Source organism: Haliotis asinina, chromosome 13 (genome assembly GCF_037392515.1).
Source record: "Haliotis asinina isolate JCU_RB_2024 chromosome 13, JCU_Hal_asi_v2, whole genome shotgun sequence".
Lineage (NCBI taxonomy): Eukaryota > Metazoa > Mollusca > Gastropoda > Lepetellida > Haliotidae > Haliotis > Haliotis asinina.
The window spans coordinates 7,132,728-7,157,122 of NC_090292.1; the positions used below are offsets into that span (position 1 = coordinate 7,132,728).

Sequence of the window (24,395 nt, forward strand, 5' to 3'; positions counted from 1 at the left end):
CACTGGGATGGGTAATGCTGGAATGGGGAAGACTTGGATTGGAATATGGAAAAGGGTACCTGGATGGGTTGTAACAGAACTGATTGTACCAGAGTGGGTTGTACCTGGGAAGATTATACCTGGGTGGGTTGTACCAGGATTGGTTTACCTGGATGGGCTGTATCAGGTGGGTTGTACCAGCACATGGAATAGGGAGATAATATGATACTCAGGTTGGATGCAGTGAGATAGACAGAGGGTAGTACTTCGGTAGTACTGGCCTACAGACAAAGGGCACTCTGAAAATGAGCTTGCAGTCAAATGAAAAGTCAAGAGATCCAGGAACAGAAACAACTGACAGCCTGAAACACAAACTGAATGTGATAAATATTTATGAATAAAGTATCACAGGCAGGGATGGAGAGGTGCGTCCACCTGAAAGCTGGAGGTCTCAGTTGGGATGTCTCCTTTCATCGATGTGCTGGATGGAGGGTGATGAGTTGTAGGTGAGTTGTAGGTGAGTTGTAGGTGAGTTGTAGGTGAGCTGTAGGTGAGCTGTAGGGGAGTCATCGATGAGTTATACATGGGTGGTGGGTTGGCAGCCAGTTCACACCTGGTTGGATGGTTCTTACAGGTCTGATGGCGATGTCTCCTTTGGTGGACGTACTGAGTGAGTGTGAGTGAGTTTAGCTTTACACCGCACTCAGCAATATTCCAGCTATATGGGGGCGGTCAATAAATAATCCACTGACCATCAACATGAGCATCAATCTGCACAATTGGAAACTGATGACATGTGTAAACCAAGTCAGCAAGCCTGACCACCCAATCTCGTTAGTCGCCTCTTATGGCAAGGCGCCTTTTATGGCTAGCATGGGTTGCTGAAGTCCTATTCTACCCTGGGACCTTCATGGGTCTGGTGGACGTACTGGAACAGGGGTGATAGATGTGTGGTGGTAGGTGGTTGCATGGATGGTAAGTGGGTGGATGTGGGTATATGGATGGGTAGGTGGTTTCATGGATAGGTGGGAGGTGGATGGATGGGTGGAAGGTGTATGGTTGGTTGATGGTAGGTGGCTGGAAGATGTAAGGATGGATGGTAGTTTGATATATGTGTTATGGGCGGTTATTACATGGTCCTTAGGTTGGGGGGTAAAAGAGAAGGCCTCCAATATCGAAGCCTTCTGACCAGCTGCTATACATGGTGTTGTGTTACTCACTAGCTGCCTACTAGTAATGCCAATAGCTCCTTCCTTTAGAATCATGGGAATTGATTCTTTGTAATAAGAACTGGCAGTGGAGACAGCACCATACGAAATTAAGTTATCTCAACTGGGCCTCCGTGAAAAGATAAATGGATTGTTGGAAGGTGTGAACGAAAAACAGTTTTTGGTCCGGCCTGGACAATTTGTGGCAATGGCTGGTTGATCGAGCCCCCATTACCAGAGCAACAAAGCTCAATGTTCGCCTGAGGCTCACGAATTAAGATAAACAGTTTTCCACAAAGTAGCATTAACTACATTCGCTTATCGGTCTCCCTAGGTAATTTACACAAAGTGCAAGGCGTGAAGCTAACAAGCATCTTAGAACTAGCTGACACAGAAGCACTGCCAATTTGATACAGTGACAAGATTACTGCTTGCTTCAACTCATCTCCGACAAAACAATCCCCTCAGATTTTGTCACTTCCAATTCACACACAGGTAAATAAATCTATTTCAGTCGATGAGATTAATACATTTGAGGGACAGGCTGAGAATGCAGCAATGTATTACTAATAATTCCCCTGGGCAATCTAATGTTGGTTTTACATACAAGCAGGGGATAAGTGCTGGGGTGTTAGTTCTAAATCAGGTGTTTTCATATCCACTTCTATAAACACAACAGATGGGAGTGATGTTGTGTGGGTTGTCAGCATAAAGTAGGGGAAAGTGTGTGTGTGAGAGAGAGAGAGAGAGGAGAGAGAGAGAGAGAAAGAGCCTGAATGATGTTAGAAGGTTGCACTAGCTATTGTGTTGTGGTGGAGGAGACCACACACAAGCTCGAGCTGGTGTCGGTTGGGAGGTAAGACAGACCCACAAGGTTGTTCCAACTTTACCTTTGGAAGCAGGTGAGAATGGATGCTTGTTCATTGTGAAGGTGGAACAGAGGCTTTGGTCAGGGGATGGTTGTTCATTGTGAAGGTTGAACAGAGGCTATGGTCAGTGGATGGTTGTTCATTGTGAAGTGTGAACACAGGCTATGGTCAGTGGATGGTTGTTCATTGTGAAGGTTGAACAGAGGCTATGGTCAGTGGATGGTTGTTCATTGTGAAGTGTGAACACAGGCTATGGTCAGTGGATGTTTGTTCATTGTGAAGGTTGAGCAGAGGCTATGGTCAGTGGATGGTTGTTCATTGTGAAGGTTGAACAGAGGCTATGGTCAGTGGATGGTTGTTCATTGTGAAGGTTGAACAGAGGCCTGGGGTTGGGGCAGCAATTGTGAGGACAAGTGCAGGAGCTGGGAACAAAATAACATGGTTTGGTGGACAGTGGCTCCATACAATATGTGTTGAGACCTATCCTATACAGAGATATGTTCAAGGATAGGGGTGGGGGTTGGGATTGGGGGGTGGGGGGGTGGAGTAGGTTGGCATTGGGCTATCTATGGTCTGGGGAGTTAGGAGTTGGGACTGGGGGAAAAGAGTTTTGAGAGAACAGGTGGTGGTGGTGTTTCTGAAAATCAATACAATGCCATGATTAACCATCATAATATCAGATCAACAACAAATATCTGGCACAGTAAAATTACAAATGTCTTTCCAAACATTTCCTGCATATGATACTAACACTGTACACAGATATGTAACGGTTTACAAACTGGGAGCTATGCCAGGTACTTGTTCATCTCTATAAGCAATTTATGGGCCTATGGTTCAAAGTAAGCAACACACAATCATTTCACAACTACAAAAACTTCTCAGTTAAATCAGTTTCTTTAGCACTATATAAACTAGAGCCACATGATAAAACAAAGCAAGTACCAATATAAGCAAACAAAAAAAACCAAAACAGTCATAGTCTTCAGTTATATATTGTAGTTGTACAGAGTGCAAGAACTTATACCAACAGACAATTCATTATTTGAAACAATCAATGCTGAATTTCAATCCAGGGACATTGAGTCGCGACAAGTTCTGATCTAAACATGTTTTTTTGTTTACTTTTTCATACTGCAAAATTCTTTTCTTCAAAAAAATCAGGTTTTTCATTTTCCATAACATCTTACTGATATAATTCTAAATTCAGGTATTTAATAATTCATTTTTTCATACAATTTAGAATTTCCAGGTAGCCCAAAGTAAGATAATTTGAACACTTGAAATGGCATAACTTCTTGTGATGATTCTAAAAATCTAATCACAATTTCAGTAGGTCTGGTTTCAGTCCAGACACTGAATATAGTGGATTAAGTTGAAATCATTACATTTGAGAAAATATAAAATTGTTTTAAAATAGGGAAACATGTTCTAAATATTCCTTAAACAGATTCTGTTATTCCATCAGAATCAACGAAATCATCTAGATTTATGAAACATAAGAATTATGGCCAAAACATCTTGAGCCAGTAATCTCTGAACAGTTCTGGAAAAGCCCTGATAATTTTTAAAGTAAAATTTTGAATCTGACTTTGATGTAAAAAAGAAAAGACCTGAAATGTTTGTTTATGGCTAAGGAATAGCTGCTAGAGAGGGTGCATTGCTCCCGCTCCACTTGGGCGTGTGAGATTGAACCAACCTGGTATTGCCATACAGAGCCAGGAGATGTTGCACAGGGCGGTGGTGCTTTCTGAATCTGATATAGTAGACAAATTGCTTGTAAATAATCGGCAAATTGGAATATTCAGCTTCTTTAGATTTCAATAAAGGTGTGATCTTTGTGTTTGTCAGCCAGGAAACCAATCATAGGCTTGAATTATACAGCTGTTATCTATCTGTTTTCAAAAGCCACAAGGTGTGGCAACACCTCAACTTTCTGTGTCATTGCAGTACTACAAAAAGCATATTCCTGACTTCTTGTGGCTTACAGGCGATGTATTATTTTCAATGTATACCGCTGGGAATTTCGAACTCTTCTGGTGCTTCATGGCAGTACTTCTTTATCTCGAATAACATTGAATCATGCATGAAGCACGGAAACTGCCGATGTTTTGCGATGGAAAAATTGATGGAAAGGGAGATAACTCCCTGTGGGCTCGAGCTACATAAAGAAACCTTGAGGGTACATGAGCCCACGGCCCCCTCATGACCAGTGGACAACTTATAATATAATGGACTGATACATCCCTCTTTAAGAGAGAACAATATTAACCTATACATACCATACTGATATGACACAATGCATAATGAAGTGATACAAACCCATATATAACATAACAGAGTGATGCAGACCCATATATAACATAACAGAGTGATGCAGACCCATATATAACATAACAGGGTGATATATAACATATTATCGCGTGTCCCAAACATCCCATAAACGCTTATATTCTGGTTAGATACTTCATTATCTTAGACCATGCATCCTTGCTGCTTATGTCCCTCTGAAATAACACAGAAAGTGTGAGAGACTCATGCCTCTTGATGTTTAAGAGACAAATAAACATTCATAAATTAACGATTAATTCTTTTACATCCTGACTGACAAATCCATGATGTCACCTTCATTAAACGTGCTCCGGTAAGAAACCAATAATGTTTGGTGTTGTCCGTCCAAAAAGGTTTGCCAAACCTCTTCAAATGAGATAAGGAATCTCATTTTTCAGGTATGACAACCAAAAAGGTTATTTTCTTGAACTCTGTGCATCTTTCAAGGATGTTAAAGTCATTGCATAAAAACAAACATGGTCAAACAAACAAGAAATACATGTTTGGTATGCACACCTTAAAATGTAAAAATGTTACATTTTCGGTTTATATTTTTCTAAATTGGACCCCAAAACTTCAAATGGACTGGTCTTATTTATTGATCAGTCCATGTTTAACTTAAGGTTAACAGGTGTGCATACCATTTCTTCATTTATTGCACTGTGCGAAACATTACAGAATGTTCAGGGTGAGTTAGATGAGCTGGTTGAACGGTGTGCAGATTATTTAAACAACCATTGCCTTGCTCTTTCTCAACATTTCCAGGAATGTTTGTGCAGCGTTCATCATGAGATGAACCCTTCCAGGCCAAACTGGTACTTAACCCATGTTAAGGACATTGTACAACAGGACAAAGCAAACAATATGGAACTGTGAAGTATCACACAAATGTTAAAACCAGGAGACTGATTTAATACTTTCTCAAAATCACTACCATGTACTAAAACCTCCTGTTTTGGGGGGCTTTTTATAACAAAATCTATCGGACATAACTGTAACCATGAATTAATCTGAATAAACAAAGAACAACATTCGTCTTGCTACTTATTGTTAAAGTCACACAGAATCTCATTTTACACACAAGAAGAATACAACAATGAACAAGGACCATTTGGAATTTTGTGTTTATCTTGCAGGACAAAATCTGGGAAAGGGAATTCATCAAAAGATGGAAGCTTGTAGCTTAATGACTGACACCTGTAAACGAAAACAATTAAACAAAGAAAATTCACATTTTGGAACAAATTGCATTGCTGCACTTACAGTCGATATTTGGAAGTTTATTACACCAAAAGAACCCGTAATGGAAGGCAGTTACATTTAATTGCTTGAGTGCCATGCTAATATATGTGACCATTGGCTGAATTAGTTTCAGAATGTGTACTGAACGTGTCTCTTGACAAGTGTTTACTGAAAAAAGGGCAAACAAAGAGAAATAATTCACTTCATCAGACATCGCAACCAAAAACGGAGTTAGTTATGAAAGATGATTGAAATGCCCTTCCATTCAAGGGAGATAACTCAAGATGTTTGCCATATAAACCATGCGAGCCTGTGCTTCGAGTTAGCATTTCAGTGTCAGGGCCTAGGTGGTCTTAGTAGGTGAGATTTGCACGTGTATTCAAGTTGCCACAGAGCATTCACAGTGGCTTAGTAAAAGTGGACTTGGAGTGGACTTATGGTGGACTTGAAGTGGACTGTCATCATGCTTGGAAGTGTTGCCAAAGCATGTTCTGGAATTTGGAAATGGTGAACTTAAGTTGAACTTAAGCTGAATTGTCAAATATGGGAGGTGTGCTTATGTATACCTTTCTAGAACTTGATGGTTTTCAACCTGAAACATGCATATAACACATGAAACATACCAGCCTAATATACAGTTGCTAGGAAAGTAGTATGTGACAGATTATAACACTTTGACAAGGAGTTAGGAAAGTAGTACATGGCACCTTTAGAAAATGGCTGGGTGTTCGGGTAACAGTATGTGACAGCTGTGACTATGACAAGGTGTTTGGGAAGTAGTATCTGACAAAAACAGATAAATAGGGACTGATTGGGTAATTTGAAATAATCGGAAACATGATCACCATAACAAACTCTTTTCAGTTACAAACATTAGGCTATTTGATACTTTTAAATGTGCTTAAAAGAGTTACATCAAACAGAAATAATTTGGGTAGTTTCATGTGGGCTCATTTGGAATTCAGCTTAGTGCCCCCGTAATATTACATCACCTAAAGTGTATCCCCCTCACACACCAATTTGTTTCCCAAATTTCATATTCAGACTACAATTATGCATTCAAACATGACTGCTTGACTGGTCCACAATATACCAAAAGTATTTCCCTTGAATAAGTTAGTGAAGCGATTCTAGTGCCGTCACTTTCCTAGCAAGTTTATACTTATCTATTTAAACACTGTGAGGTCAAGTTAAGGATCAGGCTTGGTCTTTTTGAAATATGAGAAATGATTTTCAGCTTTTGACATTACACCATAACACTTTCTGTCAACTTACGTGTATTAAAATACAGGATTCTTCCATTCTGTTAAACATCTCTCCAACACAAACTACCTTGACAAGATATGTAAACATGTAAACGACTGTCACAGTGTTTCGACAACATGTTAAGGTGCAGTACATGGTGGAAAATGTGAGAACCCCATCTATAGTGTCACACAGATCACAGAGTAACAACTACGACTGACGTCCGACCGACCGTCTGACCGACGACCGAACGGCCTCCTTCGCCACTCGTTTCTTTGCACTGTGCAATAAATGAAGGACAGGAGACACTAACCCGCACCGGTACCTGTGCTAGAGCTGGGTGTTGAATAAGTGCAGTGTGGTGTAGCGCTGCCGCTGTCGGTGCCAGTTCGGGGTACGGAGCAAGAGGGTGAGGGGCCCACGCTTCGGGGCAGCCCGGGAAAAAGGCGGCACCTAACTCTTCTGCAAGTGAAGGTAAAAAAGACACGCACACGTGAATTGCTAGTAGGGTGAGTGAAATACAGGAGGTCATTTGCAAACACACTGGTAACATCTCTCTCGTATAAGCTGCCCAGATCTCAGGATTAACACAACTTAATGACTGAATGTGTTTTATGTCAAATTAGATGAAAGAAGAATAAAACCAAAACATCTAAACTTATAATTATTTTTTCTTTTCAAACTATTTATTGATTTAACTACATTTAATCAACTTGTAAAACACTAAAAACTGTTAAAACGTACGTCATTATTATTTTGTCTTTTAAATGTATTTGATATTAACTGTGTCATAACATCAGTGAACGAACACTTGTTGATGGACACTTGGGGCTTTTAAATAAATTATTAATTTTTTCTTCTACACCATTCGATGGTTTATTCAAGTTCTGCCCTTTAGTAAAAATACATGAGATACAGTTCAAATATATTATACATGTTTATTTTTAATCTATCAAAAGACTGAATGACACTGATCCACTTGTAAATATACACAAAGGATGACTGAAACAGGCTATGTAAGATTCAGATGTAATAAGCACAGATAGTCGGATCAATACATATATGACTATTTCAACTAAAACATGAATTTGATTCACAATATATGAGAAAGACAGTTTTTCATATAGCTCCAAAAATAGATTTCATTCATAAAGTGCTTGTTCTACATTTCAGTGTCCCAGGGTAAATGCTAGTCATGTCAACAGTATTCAGTATCCAGTAAGTATTCAGTATTCAGTAAGTATTCAGTAAGTATCCAGTATTAAGTAAGTATTCAGTATTCAGTAAGCATTCAGTATTCAGTATTTAAGTAAATCTCATGACCAATTTTGACCAAGTGAAATCTTGATTCAACCTGTGTCAGATGTTTAAGTCATTTTAGAAACAAAAGGACTTTCACTTCCTGACTAAACAGCAAGTTAAAACAGATCACCTAACTGGATGGTGATCAAAGTGAATTTATTTGTGACAATCACAACAGATGCCTTAAATAATACCACAAATTCTGTCCTAGAGTCACTTTAAGCTATGAAGTTGGTTGACACTATATATATTTGCAGTAAGTATTCAGTATTTAAGTATTTAAATTGTTTTCTTATTGCATGCAAATCTTATGCATAGAATGCTAAATAATAGGCCAACATATGACATATGTCAAGTTTGTTAAATCCCTTCCTTAAAATCAAATAACATAAAGGTTGTAAGTTTTAAATGTGAATATCAGTTTGCAAGTTGGTGCCATCTATTTGACCATTCATACACTGCAGTAACCAAAGTCATGTAAGTAAAATGCCCCTCTGGACCTAATAATGACCGTATTTGACAGAAACAGTCAAAGAGAAGAGCAGTCTTCATATTGTGGCCCTAATTAACTGTTACCACATTAACTGTTTTAGTTTCTAAGTGCTTATTGTTATTAAGTGCCTCAAAGTAGTTCAAAAGTGCCTATTCAAGACTATATTTGGTGCTTATATAGAGAGACTGGACATCATACCATACATCAACAGATTCAACACATGTTCAACACACATTCAACAGAGCCCTGGGACTCACAGTAGAAACCAGTATGCCTCCAAGAGCAGCATGCACATTCAGCCTCTCCCTGTTTGACCAAACCTTGTAGCATCAAATCAACCTACTGACAGAACCTGTTTCATTCAAAGGCAAAGTCAAACTCTTCAAAAATGTACCAAAAGAGTTCTTGATGAGAATTTGATCACAGTACAGCGAAACCCTCTACTCCACACACTGCCATTCCCTGTGAAATCTCCACATACAAATCATGGCCTGAAGCCATGTCCCTTTGTACACAGACTGACGTCTATTTGAATGAAACGAGTTGTTTCCCCATTATACATAGATCTGCAGAGTAATGTCCCTTTGTTTACACATTTATAGAGTAATCTCCCTTTGTATGTAGATTGATGGAGAAATGTTTGTATTTGAATCTGGACCCACATGAATGTCCCTTTCCAAACCATGATCATTCCTTGCATAGGTCCAAGATAACAGGGTTTCACTGTATTGTAACAACACAATATTTTTGATTTGACAATTCTTTTTGTGTTTCGTTTAACATCACTTTAGATGAAACAGGTTGTTCTGTAAGTAGCAGCGAGACCATCAGTAGACTTAGACTGTGCAGGAACACGTAAAGCACGTCCGTGCAAAGCAATGTTATATGGATTTATGAAGTGCTGAACATTCACAAATATACAAGATGGGATGTCACGCTAGAAGTCAGGGTGTAAAGAAGATGCAGATGTCTCTCTTCAGCCATACTTCAGCCATACGAGCATGGAGTCCTACTAAATGTTGATGTTTTATCTGAAGGACAGATGTAGTCCTTCTTGCAATATTTCAGCAACAGAGTTGGCAAGAATCACACTGGATGGAGGAGTATAGATGAAGAACAAATACAGTCCTTTTCAGCAATATTACAGCCACATCTAGCAACAAAGTACACTGTGTGCATAGAGAAGCAAACTGACATCAACTGTTGCAATATTTTAGCCTGACAGTGGGCATGTGTCTGGATGTTGGGTATATATGAAACCACATTCAGTCCACATCAGCAATATTTCAGCGATGTGACAGGCATCAGGCCAAATGTTGCACATATTCCTGGAGCTGGAAACAAAGTTTCTCTGTTCCAGCAGTGTGCAACATATTCCCCCAACAGAAAATCCTTATTTGGCTCTTGTATTAATAAATAAAGTAAAGCATAATACAAATATAACATCATATTTACTCTTTCAAGTCTCCGAGACTAAAGCAGTTGACAAAATGAAAAATATAACTCAAAATGATGAAAAACAAAACCAGGTAAGTGCAGGGAAATTAAGCTAAAACCTACTGACTCAAGGTAACCTTAACGACAAATTCATATTTTACATCAAAGTGTCATCCTCGTAAGAATATAAGATATGTTTCCATGGAGACCTTGAGGTTTTCTGCTGTTCGGAGTCACTGAACTTTGACACGTGTGTCTTGACAACAGCCTGTGTTGACCTCAACACTGTCATATTTAATCCCCACAGCCAGACAAGCATGGAGTACTGGATGTTTCGGCAACCCTGTAATCCCCACAGAGTAGTGGGTCATACTTAAGGAAAACAGAATGGTGTTACTGTTATGTGTGTGTGCTGGATCATGCGAGTAAATGTCTTCAGGTTCAGTGGAGTAATCGCCATTATCAACTGGGGGAACAGAGGTTTGGAGGTCTCTGATAGCACGAGCACCAAGTCATGTGGCACAAACTCACAATCAGGAAGGGGAGACAAGCAGAGGTAATGGATGTTTCCCACAGCTCAACAAGCACAGTGTACTGGATGTTTTAGCATCCCTGTAAGTCCAAGCCAGACAAGGACAGGGTGCTGGGTGTTTCAGCAATTCTGTACACAGCCAGCCAAACACAGGGTGCTGGGTGTTTCAGCAATTCTGTGAACAGCCAGACAAGGACAGGGTACTGGGTGTTTCAGCAATTCTGTAAACAGCCAGACAAGGACAGGGTACTGGGTGTTTCAGCAATTCTGTACACAGCCAGACAAACACAGGGTGCTGGGTGTTTCAGCAATTCTGTACACAGCCAGACAAACACAGGGTGCTGGGTGTTTCAGCAATTCTGTACACAGCCAGACAAGCATGGGGTACTGGGTGTTTCAGCAATTCTGTACACAGCCAGACAAGCACAGGATGCTGGGTGTTTCAGCAATTCTGTACACAGCCAGACAAGCACAAGAAACTGTTCTAGGTAACTGTTATTGCAAGCGTATTGGGAATTTGTGCAGCCAAGACACACAGTTTTAACTATCAAAATATTCCCCACACGAAGACAAGTATGAGGTTCTGGGTTCTATCCCATGCAGGTATTGCCCTGGTGCAATGTTGCCTTTCTGGACTCCTAGGGAGAGGTTTGTGTTGATATGTCTGTGGTCTCGGGGGTAGGTACTGGGTTCCATCCCTCACAGATATTCCCAAGATGTAATGATGCTTTTGTGAACTTGCAGGGAGAGGTTGGCGTAGATGTGTCTAGGCACATGTAGGCAAGACAGTTGTGTACTTACGTCCTGTTAGGGGGTGGATGATGGTCGGGTGGGTGGCAGCCAGCTGTGGAGACTGTTGTTTAGGCTTTGTCACTTTTGTGTTGCTCTTGGCGAACTCCAATCTCAAAGTCTGGGGGAGGTCTGGGTCGAATCTTACACCCTGAAAGAAAAACATCCTAATAATGATCATGGTAAAAGCCCAATCATGGCAGTCTGTCAACATTCTGGTCCTGACAATACAGTAATCAACATCATGCAGGATTCCTAAAAGCTTTGTGGGGGGTTAGGCTACTGACACTCATCCTGCAAGTGGAGGTGTACTGAGGATTCTAAAGGAGTGCTGACATATTTTTGTAATATTAAACAACTTTTCAGCTATTAAACTTCATAAATGTTAGACATACAAAGGTATTTAGGTGCATAAGCTTGAAATCTTATGGTGCACTTGACTGAGCCCTTAGGCATACATTACCCCTGTATACCCCTTCCCTGTGGCCCTGATTATGCAACATCAATCTACACAACCTGGATACAATGACACAGGTCAACCTAGTGAGAGAACCTCACAACTTCATCCTGTCACTCGCTGCTTACGACAAGCTGGAGGTCACTTCCCCGAGGTTCACAGGTTATCCAGAAACAATATTTTGATTGAAGTGCCTGCACATACGTCAGTTCATCACAGGTTTTATATTTGAAAATGAACTGCACCATTTCAGCTCAAGGTCATGAGGTCTCACCTGAAGGTCCTGTTTGGCAGACTCAGCAGCCACTCTGGATATGAACGTGACAAATCCCACCGGCTGAAAATTTAAACGTATTTACAGTAATTAACGCGCTTTAAGGTCCAAGACTACATGAACAAAGACACAGAAATCATCCTGAACACAGACTTCATAAACAAAATAGGACCAATGTTGAAAAAGAGGTTTTAGCATTGTAACGTAAGAATAATATTTCTGAATTACCTTGCCCACAAACTTTGCAAATTACATTAAAGGTGTATAACATAATGTTAAAGACACACCAACATTCACTACACCACGGAGACTACAGCTACATCAACACCGCCACAAGGAACCAAACACCAGGTAGTCTTGTATTCTATTGAATGAGCTACAGCTTCTGCTACACACAGTGATGAATACCTGGACAAAGATGCTGCATATGTAATGACTTACGAAAGATATGTTTAGAGTATTTTGAAACAATTATTATGACTTAACATCTGCTACTTGACATTCTGACAGTGAGTTTGGTTTTACGCCACTTTTAGGAATGTTCCAGCAAAATCACTGCACAGGACTCTAGAAATGGGCTTCACACACTGAACCAATGTGGGGAACTGAACCAGGGTCTTTGATGTGAAGTGGGAATGCTTTAACTACTAGGCTACTCCAATGGCCCACTGATATTAACAGTGACATTTGTCTTCCAATAATACGATTTTGAACTATTTGGAGAACTTATAAAATGTCATTCTGCTAAGGCAGTTGAGAGGATGTGAGCTATCATCTCCAAGATGTTAGTCCCTTATCTCCGTTCACTTAGTCTCCAGTAACACTTTGCCAAATTAATAAGATAACATATTTCTTTCAACAATTATTTCAACATTTCTTTTAAAAAACATGAACTCGTAGGGATTGTTCTTTTCATGTTTGTCATATTTCTCCTCTTGCTACGATGACGTTTGCCCAGAAACAGAAGCATTAGCACATCCTGAAATTGACCTGCATGATGAACAACAACTTCCATTTTGGAACAGGCTTTCATTGGTCAAAATGTTCTTTTTCGAAGCTATCCCATAAACTCCCTTTGATAAGATTAGCCGCCAGTTCACTGAAAGCCTCAGTTCTTGGTCACACTGCTGTGATATTGCTAAAGGTCACATATAACTAAATCTAACTAGAGTTTCATAGATAAAAATTATTAAAATTTACCATCAGACAATCGCAAGGATTCAAAGTCTTATTTCAAATGACCATATGAAGACTGTCTGTATACAAGTTGGTAGCAGACACTCTAAAGACCATCAAAACTCTTTTATTTTTGTCATTTACTGTTGATAAATGTTAGAGACTGTAATTAGCTATACATTGTTAAGATCAAAGGGATTTGATCAAAGTTCGGCCTCTCACTAGAATTTTTCAGTATGACAGTTTTATTGTAATAAGGATTTCGATATTGACAAGAAATTTAAGTAACAAAAAATCTAGTTCAAGGTTATTTCATCGATTTCATTATTATCCAGCAGTTTACTTCTGACTGGGGTTGGGGTTAGGGTTTTAGGATTGTGGGGTTAAGGGGTTGGGGTTAGGGTTAGAGATGCATGTTGGAGGCTGAAGCCTGCAGGAAAGAAACTGGAGGATATTGGTTGGAGGTTGGGTTAGGCCTGGAGGATGGAGGTTTGGGTTAGGGTTGGAGGATGGATGCAGGGGTCTAAGGTTTGGAGGATGGATGCTGGGGTCTAAGGTTTGGAGGATGGATGCTGGGGTCTAAGGTTTGGAGGATGGAGGTTTGGGTTAGGATTGGAGGATAGATGCTGGGGTCTAAGGGTTGGAGGATGGATGCTGGGGTCTAAGGTTTGGAGGATGGATGCTGGGGTCTAAGGTTTGGAGGATGGATGCTGGGGTCTAAGGTTTGGAGGATGGATGCTTGGGTCTAAGGTTTGGAGCACATGGGATGGAATTTGGGGTTAAGATTGGCGGTTAAGGTTTTTGTCTTATCCAACAAATATGAAGCAATTCAAGGTGATATGTTCCTTTAACAAACATACTGATTTTACCACAAAAATCATCAGACTGTCTACCAACACACACTATCTTCATTCACAGATTGACTGCGTCAAAAGGAAAGTTAAAGATAACAGTAGCACAGTAAGAAGCTGAAGACAAGACATGAAATATGCATACTAAACAATACTTAACAGCTGAACAAAACAGTAAGACACCAGGACAGAGCAGTACACCACTATTGCACATAACAGTTCTCTACAAGGCTGAAACAAGCATCCATTCCATGGCGAACTACGCCACCATCTTGTCTTGTTGCCTTGGAATGGCATTCAAGTTACAAGTAAGAAAGAGAGTTCATAGATGTCTGCTTCTGTTTATAAGAAATACAAAGTTTGAGATATTTACTCCTTCATCAGGTTCTTAAGGAGTACGAACATACTTCATCTATTGATATTAATCAATGTCTCCTTTGCCACCATATTGTTTTCCCAGTAAACCCTCTGTCAACATTCACCTGGCACAGCCGCGCTGAGGCTCGTTATAATGAACATAATACCCAAATGTTTTGTTTGCAAATTGTACTGTAACACAATGCCCATCCAACTGTACAACCTGTATCACTACATACTAGTTACAACTGTATGAAGACTCTTTCCAGGAAAATATCATATCTCCTGTCATGTTTTGATCTCAAACTGAAACACAATGCACGATCTCTATTGAAAGGCAAATTTCCTTACAAAGACCCGATCGTTGATGAGAATCAGTTTACAGATGGAATTGAATGTGCATAAACAGGTTATACAGTTAAGCTCATCGACAATGACTGCATTTAAGAGTGATGCATCAATGAGTCCCCTAGCATGCCATGCATGGGCCTTGATGCAGTGATTGTAGGCAGCTTCATCCAACCCCAACACCCACATGCACACACTGATATATGAACATTTTGATGAGAAATCTTCAAGCACTTGTCAAAAGATGTACAGATTGAAATTCGACATTCAAACAAGGACATCTTGAAGAAAGGCTGACAGATGGAGACGACATTAACAACAAACATCCAACACAAAATGTTCATAGAGAGCAGATATACTCATGGAAAGTAATAAGGGAACAGCTATGTTCAGCAAGGTATGTGTCACCTGGAGGTGACAAAAGTTGCCTTGTTGGTTTGACACTTGCTTCTTTATGGTGAAGCGCTCCCTTATCAGTTTACACTAGTATATGGGTGAAATCGTGGAAGAACAAATACATCACAAAGTTTCCTGCTTATTTACAGAACAGGTTGACAAGTGAACCTTTGCTTGTATTTAGCCTTCCTGAGTGATCTCCCTTTCTTTGCTAGACCTTTCAAACTTCATACGCAGGCAAAATACCAATTTTACATTTTCCTTCTGAACATAAGAATGAAGATTTTTATGGATATCAACTTCTTTATGAGAGAACACAACGTTTCGGAGATAACTCCGAAACGTTGTGTTCTCTCATAAAGAAGTTGATATCCATAAAAATCTTCATTCTTATGTATTTTCACTTCTAAATGACATTCAAAGACTTCCTTCTGAACAGTTCAAAAGTCTGCATTAAAGGGGAGGTAACTCTCAGTGACAGTGAATACTTACTGATGTGTTTTTGCCATTTTTGTTGGTGACCTTGAGAAGTGACCCTTCATATCCCTGCAAGAATAGAAACGTGCAATGTGATGCTACTGCAAGTCGGCTGATGCAATCAACGTGTTAATTGCGCTTGCTTGATTGTAAGGTGGTGTACCAACAGCAGTTGGTATATCTACATGCGGTGTTGCTAGCATGTGAGTTTTATCTTGTCATGTGATGGTGCTCCCCATGAGTCAGTGAAAACGCAAGAGAATCGCGGTCTTCGAAGCTCATGTGTACTCCCGGACGTTACAGTCTTGACGTTTTCACGACTTGAATATTTTAGATTCTCATGCATTGCTAGACATTCTGTTAGTGTGATGTACAAGTCTCCAATTTTCAACTTGTTTCATGAAATGACATTACTACAATGCACATTAACAATCTAATTCATAGAAAAGTATATTTTTTTAGTTCTAAAACAGTATACAAAAAAACCCCACTGATTTACAATTGATGAGAACAATTTACATAAAATTTGATTGCGCATCATGAAACACTGATGTATAATTGACTTACTGGAGACAGTTTGAGTTTCAGTCTTATTTTAGAAATGTCATGATTATTTGAATGTTTGAGACAACATATAAATGACATCATTACATGGCTAGTAATACATATCATGTGATGTGAGAATGTATCACAGGCGTGACTTGTGGGGTGTTGAAAGCCGACTGTGAAAGTGAATACTTTGGTAGCTGGGTGATCATTTGACAGGTCATGTGACATGTCATGTGACCAGGTACGTGTGCATCCACAGAATTTCTCATATACTCACACAGTTATTTTTGCCAGGCTTCCCCATAACCTTTAATAAACCATTTTCAAATCCCTGAAAATGACAGCAACATATGACAATCACAAGGTTTGAGATTTGATTTCACAGGGTCTCGTACTTGTGTCAAACATTTAATGGTCACAGGAAATGGGGTATACACTGTACCCAGAATCAAACAGCAGGAAATCTCACAAAGTGTAAAACGACCCTGACAATGACTGCCATTTATTTACCACATGAACTAGTTCCATAGAATCAAACATGGCAGCACCAGGTGGAGATGAAGCTGCCATTTCCATTCTGTATCAGAAAAATCTGCTCACAGACAAATTTAATATCACAGATTCATTTTTCATTTCTGTAATGATTATTATTCAGGGTGTTTGTGTATTTAATATTTGACATTTCACATTTGAAAAACTTTACAATGACATTAAAAACTAAGACAAGCAAGGTGATATTGCATCGATGTACAGCAACAAAATGGATGTTGACATGAATCTGGAAGAGCCGCCATCACCAAACGACTGGGAATCAGGAAAAAAACCTTCAAAATATTAAGTAAACATTGGTTGTACCTCATCACCATTCCCGTCTTCCCAGCTGGGGACACAGGTTGTAGTAGATATGGAAGTTTTTCTCAAAGGTTTTGCTCGTTTAACAAAACTAACACTTTGCTGGAGAGCACTTCGAGCCATGAACTACCAGAATAATGTAGCTCCACTTTGACTCATTAAAAATACACATGATCGTCCGTCCATCGAGCAGGCCAACTTCAACATTCATTGTAGCAAGGGGGGATGGTTTTTGTGGAAGATGGAGGGACAAATCAATAATTATCGAAGGTCTTAGACACTATCTTAGCTCCATGCATCTCACAATTGCCATGCTCCAGTCCCGCGGGGCAAATTTGCACTGCAAAAATCAATGGCATGGAAAAAGACCCTCTATGTCGAGTATTCATGCATATGCTTGAAGCACAGGGAAGTTACGTGTGGAGTGCAGAGTTCACACCTCAATAGTTATCTGGCTGGCCGGGAAGAAGTCTGGTCCTCCTGGCCGTGCAGCCATTACTAGGAACATCCTGGCTCCAGGTGAGCCAGGATAGAGGGGTGCACCCCAGAGGGACTTTTATCCCAGCTGTAGTTTGTCCAGCTCTGCCAAGATGAAAACTACTCAATGCTTGGCACAAAACTGTGAAAACTGGAACCAACATTCTGTAGAATGAGCCATCTCCCAAAGCTGATCCTGACTGTCAGTGGGCCATACACACCGCTGTATTAATGACAAAAGATGAATCACACTGACTTCTTGTCAACAAGGAAGACAAACCCATGAGGATCCAGGCTAGAACTGGTCTTCAGCAACCCATGCTTGTCATCTTCCTGGGTTTAGAATAGGTCTTCAGGAATCCATGCTTGTCATGAGACTCAACTAACAGGATCATGTGGTCAGACTCCCTGAGTTATCCCATTTGTGTAGATCAATGCTCATGCTGTTGATCACTGTACTCTCTGGTCCAGACTCAATTGTTTTCACACCGCTGCCATTTAATTTGAATTTTGCTGAGTGCAGCGTTGAATAAAAAAATAATGAAAGAGAGAGCTGACAGCTTGAGTGCACCATGGAGTTGGGGTCTCGACCTCCCAATCTCATTCGTCCAAAGGATATTTTGAATGAGTGAGTGTGTCAGGTTTGCTGCCTCTAAATGAATCCCAACATGTTGGTTTGATGCAGATGGGGACCAAGGCATTGAAAGTTGTAGCTTTATCTTGATGTCATGAAACATATGAGCTGTACTGGACTGTGTGATGGGATGAATCCTGGATTAGCGGACCCTGGTATCTGTGTTTGTCCTCTTCATGACTCTCCAGTCTCCAACAATGAGAAATGTCTTTGTGGAACATGTCGTGACATATACGCTCATGGAAACAAATAAAGGACCACATGAATGTACAAGTGTTCCTTTATTCTTTTCCAGGTTTCGCCACAAGGTATGATTTGCACTATGGATGAAAATCAGGAATTAAATATAGGAACACCTGTACTTTAATGTGTACCCTTATTTGTTTCCATGAGTATATTTAAAATCGAAGATCCCACATAAACATGTATGAGGGAAGACGTAAATCCACTGATTGTCGGGTATTGTATATGAAAATTGCCATCCAGTTGTTATTGCTATGTGATCAATAGTCGTTGTTTCTGTAATGGCACTCCAGGGGACGATGTGACTTAATCCCTTCTTCAACCGTATGTCCGATCTCGTTTTAACGCCTTGTCAGTGCTGAGTTTTTCATTCCAGATTTCAATTTTCCACCTTCCATTTCCTCTCCTGTGTAATTTGTATTCGATACAAAACTGAAAAGTATTTCAAATGGTGGAATCTCATTACTGTAAAGTGCGGTGATAATTTTAAGCCTGACGTGCACTTTCACGTAACAACTTTTCAAGTCAACTTACAATGACATTTATTCGCAATACACTTGAGTATATATTATTTTGGAGCAAATAATCAATAATGGAAATTCCATTAATGCAAATGTCCTTGTTGTGAAACAAGGAAAACTAACATTTTCTTCCACTACAGCCTCTTGAAATATTCCTTAACAAAGGGAGACAACTCCATAACTCCTCACTTCCTTCAAGGTGTAGTTTTGTGCATAGATTAAAGGTAAACACTCCAAAATACCACAGGCTCACCTTGTGCAACCAACAAAACAGAATGTTCTTTTCTCTACACAAACAAACATAAATATAATTAATGTTTCTTCAAAAGTTGTCAGAACCAACAATAACTAGCTGTCAGTGTTTTGAGACCTGAATTAATTTGTAACCCAATGACCTTTTATTATCAAAGCTTGAAATCCACTCAAAGTCTGTAATTGTGAATTTTCTCTTCAACATTCCAATAAAAAGATGGTCACCATGGCAACACACATGAGCGAGCAGCAATCTCAAATGTCTCAAAACTAAATCAGGAGAAGGCTGTCATGCAAATTGTAATTGTCTCATGGGCATACGACTGAATCAATTCCAATACATGAAGATAGTCAGTCGACCACTCTCCAACAGCACCAAACTCACACACACAAATATTCAAAATAATTCTTCTGAAAAGACTCATTTAACATGGGACGTCGGCCAGCAAACATTTCAAGCTCGTGATCAGCTCTATAGCAGTTTAGAACAGAGTCTTGATGAACAATCATGACGTCAAATAATGCTTCAAGAAATATAAACTCGGAAATTGGTCTAGACATATTTAAGCACACGGATGTCAGCATAGAAATATAATTGGTAGCAGGACAGGCGACGAGAAGTTAGAGACCAATTATTATATGCTCCTGGTTTTCTTCATCTTTAACAGTTGACGTGACCTATTAATGACAACTTCGTGACTGAAAATGATGGGCGTCTGTTTGTCAAATATCAAGCATGTCCCAGAATCTGCATGCAAATGCCCATCTTTCAACACTGGAAGTGTATGTTCAACAAACACCAAAAGTGTTTGCAAACACCTCAGCCCACATGTCCATCTTTGAATGTAGATGTGTCCATGCCTATATTTGATTGTAGAAGTGCCTATGTCAATCTTTAAATGTAGATGTGTCCATGACTATATTTGAATGCTGATGTGCCTATGACCATCTTTGGATACAGATGTGCCAATGGCCATCTTTGAACACAGATGTGACAGTGGCCATCTTTGAACACAGATGTGCCAGTGGCCATCTTTGAACACAGATGTGCCAGTGGCCATCTTTGAACACAGATGTGCCAGTGGCCATCTTTGAAGGTATATGTGTCTATGCCTATATTTGAACGTTGATGTGCCATGACTGTATTTGAATATAGATTGGCCTACGGCCTTCAACGAGAGTGAGTTTATCCTCATGTTGGTTATCATGAAACCAACTAACATAAAAATATTCCACGTAAATTCCCGTGGACAACTTCAACAATTCAACGTTCAGAGTACAGGCACAGTTTAATTCACAGTCCATCCAGTAGGTGCAGAATCTGTTTAGAGCAAGACATGCTGCACGGCCTCACCGGAAGGAGATTCTCAACCTTCACAATAGTTCCTCAGGAACACAGCATTTCATCTTCATCTGTCTATCAAAGGTCGTCATGGTAACTGTGTTAACAATGACAACCACTTAAAAAGAATTACATTTTGTGAAAACAAAATGAAAATTGCTGGTCTGGTTCAGGATGGCCCTGTGGAACAGGCGTTAAATTGTGTCACATTTTTTCTCATTGTATTAGCAATTTGTGATCAAGCGGCTCAAGTCCCAGATAGAAACACGTCCTCAAGATCAATACTTTTGGAAGGAACCTCGAAGTCACCGGCATATTTCATCAGTGGGAGGTTGTGAAAGGCCCCGCATCAGGCTGTAATGGTTCACCTTTTGAAAAAGAGGTCTTGCATGTTTTGGAAGGATTGCAACAAGTGACCTCTGATCGAAACACGTCAGTTCAGCAAAGTGGTTCGAGTGATTCAATGTTGTTTTACAGCCCTCCGTTCCAGATGTATGAAGAAATGAAAGTCAATACAGTCATACTAGCGGTCGAGAACATGTCAACACTGGTCTATGAAAGAGTAGATGTCACAAAGACACTGGTTACAAGACACATGGTTACAAGAAACAGCTTCAGTCTTAGGTACCCCTGAACAAAACATCCATAGATGGCCAGCATAACATAAGACTGTTTGGTCATTTGTGGCTGAAACATCTACCCAGACAAATAAGTGATCGACAGCATGAATGTCAACACAGGACCAGAGATCTGTGAAAGGGCTGACATGTTGCAGTCTTTGGGAAAGTCAGCTGTCAAAATGTCCTCTGATCAAGACATGGGTGAATCATTGCCAACAATGGCACTGCTGTTTTTCACAGATGTTGCTGAAATCCATGCCTGAAGGTAAAACCTTTTCGTGGAAACATCTCAATGGTTCACACAAAACAGGTAATAGCCTCCACTATGGTGTCCATCAAAGTAGGAAACGGCAGCAGATAGATCATCGCCATGACAACAAGATCAATGAATATACTATAAAACAGAATTTCACCAATAATAATGAAACACAAAGATATCAAACATTAAACACGAGTAGAACTGGACAAAGAAATGTCCTCGCAGAAAAAAAGTACCTGTTAATTTGTCAAATTGCTGTATTTACAGTGGAGGTTTCTCTTCAGTGTGTTCTATCTGATCATTGTCTTATTTCAACAATTTCCTCGTAGGTAGCAGCAGTAACGCTGACACATCCAACTCATTATACGCTTCTGCATAAATGTCAGAATGTGATATCCTTCATGTCCAACAATCATAAATGACAGAATTGTCAAAGACGACAATACGGCGCCGACCATAAGAGATGGCGCCAAATCCAAGACCAATGTGTCATCTATCAAATAACAAAAGTATCGATGCAGCAGAGGCTGTACAATGATATATCAAATCTGATATACACTTGGAAATCAGATTACAGCAAATAATCACTGAGGTGTTTTCAGACTGGATCTCTGTAAAATGTTATTTTATGCCAATATTCCGGGCATGTGTTGACACTTGAACACAAAGATATGGTTCACTTATCACAACAAGGTAATTTTAGAACATGTGTTGATTGATTCTTGCTTTGTCAATCACAGGATTGTCTGAACCAGTTTGCGTGTCGTCTTAGTAACTTTCCCACTATATGGTGGCAGTCTGTTAATAATCAAGTCTGGACCAGACAATCCTGTGATCAACAGCATGAGCATGGATCTTCACGACTGGGACATCATGAAATGTGTCAACCAAATCAAGCTTGACCACCCAATCCTCTCCAATGCCTTTTACGACAAGCATGGTTTGCTAAAGACCAGTTCTAGTGCTGGTCTTCATGGGGCTAGGATATCTTTGACACAGGACATAACCCAGTGTCATCGTCATACATTGCTATAGTTACCTTATATGCCCTGAACAACAAATACAGCTCTCTTGGTTTTGCATCCATGGGTAGTCCACTGACGAAGAGTGTCCGCACCTGCAGATACAAAAAGTCTCTGTTAAAACACGTGTTGCAAGAAACCTCACCTCATGTCATGGAGAAACAAAACAAATGTAAACATACAGAAAGATATATAAGTTTCATAGATACAAATCAGTTTATTTTATAATCAGCTAACCACAAATTTCAGTTCAAACTATCCAAAGTTTGTTACATGTACAGGAGGTTCCTGAAACTAGGAAACAATTCATTGTATCAGTACTGTTAGTTATTTTTGTGACATACAAGGCCAGGGATCGAAATTCTTTTTGTTTTCAAGTGTGCCTCATGGGAAATGTGCCATTTCCTTTTTCAGGTGCGCCATAATTTCATGGTCTATTAAAATGAACTTCAAAACATTCATGACTTGAAGTGAATGTCAAAGTTGTAATTATAACATTAATGTCATAATGAGTAATAAAACAGTGCTATGTACGTATTTTTGTTTATTCACTGACCTCAAACTTTGAAAAGACATTGATGATTAGTCATTATTCATAACATCACTTTTGCAAACAAATCAAGTGTGCCATAAGGGCAAGCAGAAAAAAAAAACTGTGTCATTTCAATCTTAGCAGTGACATATGAACGGTGGCACTACCAATTACTTATAATCACTGAAAACACATTCTGTCTGCATGACAAGCTGTTATGACTCAGGCAACACTATTTGACATACTACCTCTCATGACATACAAAACATTCTGTTTCCATGACAAGCTGTTACGACTCAGACGACACTGTCTGACATACCCAGTACGACCTCTCATGACATACCAGACACATTCTGTTTGCATGACAAGCTCCTGATGGACACGACACTGTCCAACAATACTACCTCACATGACATACAAAACACATTCTGTCTGTGTCACCAGCTCTTATGACACACATGACACCAACATACTACCTTTCATGACATACAAAATACATATCTTTTGTGTCACAGACACTGTCTGCTGTCCCTACAGGCTGATCATGTCAGGCATAGTCCAGCCATCCCCTGTGATGCTTACAATTACACCAGAGACTAAAACCCTAGTTTTCATTTAAAAAGAAGATTACAATCCCTGAGAATGGACATTGGCTAATGACTTATACATCCCCAAGCTGACTCTTATATCTCTCACTAACACAGCACAGATTGTTTCCCCGGGCTCCAAACTGCTCCATTCTGTGCAGGGAGTTTATACAGGAATAAACATCGAGCAGACCCCTTCAGATGAGCCTCCTGCCAAAACTCCACCAGACTTGGCAATAAACGGAAATTGTCTAAACAAAGTATCTTGACCAGATCAACTTAAAATAGAAACAATGGCTGCATGAGGTGGCTGGAAATTGCTATCACCAATAAAATCTCAATTTTACTCCCGGCGGGCAGCTGGTCCCAGTTCCAAGAAGCACGTGCCTCAGTATGGTCGAGTCATCAAAACATGGCCTCACCAGTTAGACAGGACTTTCTGGAGTTATGGCTGCAATTTACTATAGAGAGCCTGGCGCAGCATCAACACTGGCAGGGACGTTGAGGCTGACAGAAAACACTGCCGATGTCAACCGCCGAAGTTACGATAATCAATTTACACCCTGCTGTGAAGGAATCGGAATATAGTTAGACACGGCAAGGTCTATCAGAACCTGGTAATGTTAATTATTTCCAAAGAACAATCCTGCACCATCTAATTATCACACTATACAGGAATTTTCAGAGTGGAAAAATCTGAGCGAAGGTATAAAGAGATTTTTTCTAATCTAATTCAATGCTG

At 39.9% G+C, this 24,395-nt stretch overlaps 1 protein-coding gene across 8 annotated transcripts in view; it reads right to left on the reverse strand.

Annotated features, from left to right (window-relative positions):
- LOC137260456 (uncharacterized) overlaps nt 1-24,395 on the reverse strand; it is an 80,523-nt gene that overhangs the window by 10,971 nt on the left and 45,157 nt on the right. For 2 of the 8 annotated variants that reach the window (XM_067798112.1, XM_067798114.1), the window contains exons 4-10: nt 22,552-22,629; nt 16,590-16,643; nt 15,779-15,832; nt 12,159-12,221; nt 11,440-11,578; nt 7,188-7,336; nt 3,756-3,812 (exon numbers count right to left, since the gene is read on the reverse strand). In XM_067798112.1, the coding sequence (XP_067654213.1) occupies nt 3,756-3,812; nt 7,188-7,336; nt 11,440-11,578; nt 12,159-12,221; nt 15,779-15,832; nt 16,590-16,643; nt 22,552-22,599 (564 nt within the window). In that variant the 5' untranslated portion in view covers nt 22,600-22,629. The remainder of the gene's footprint in view (nt 1-3,755; nt 3,813-7,187; nt 7,337-11,439; nt 11,579-12,158; nt 12,222-15,778; nt 15,833-16,589; nt 16,644-22,551; nt 22,630-24,395) is intronic. The other 6 variants (XM_067798115.1, XM_067798116.1, XM_067798113.1 and 3 more) reach the window with 5 other exon arrangements.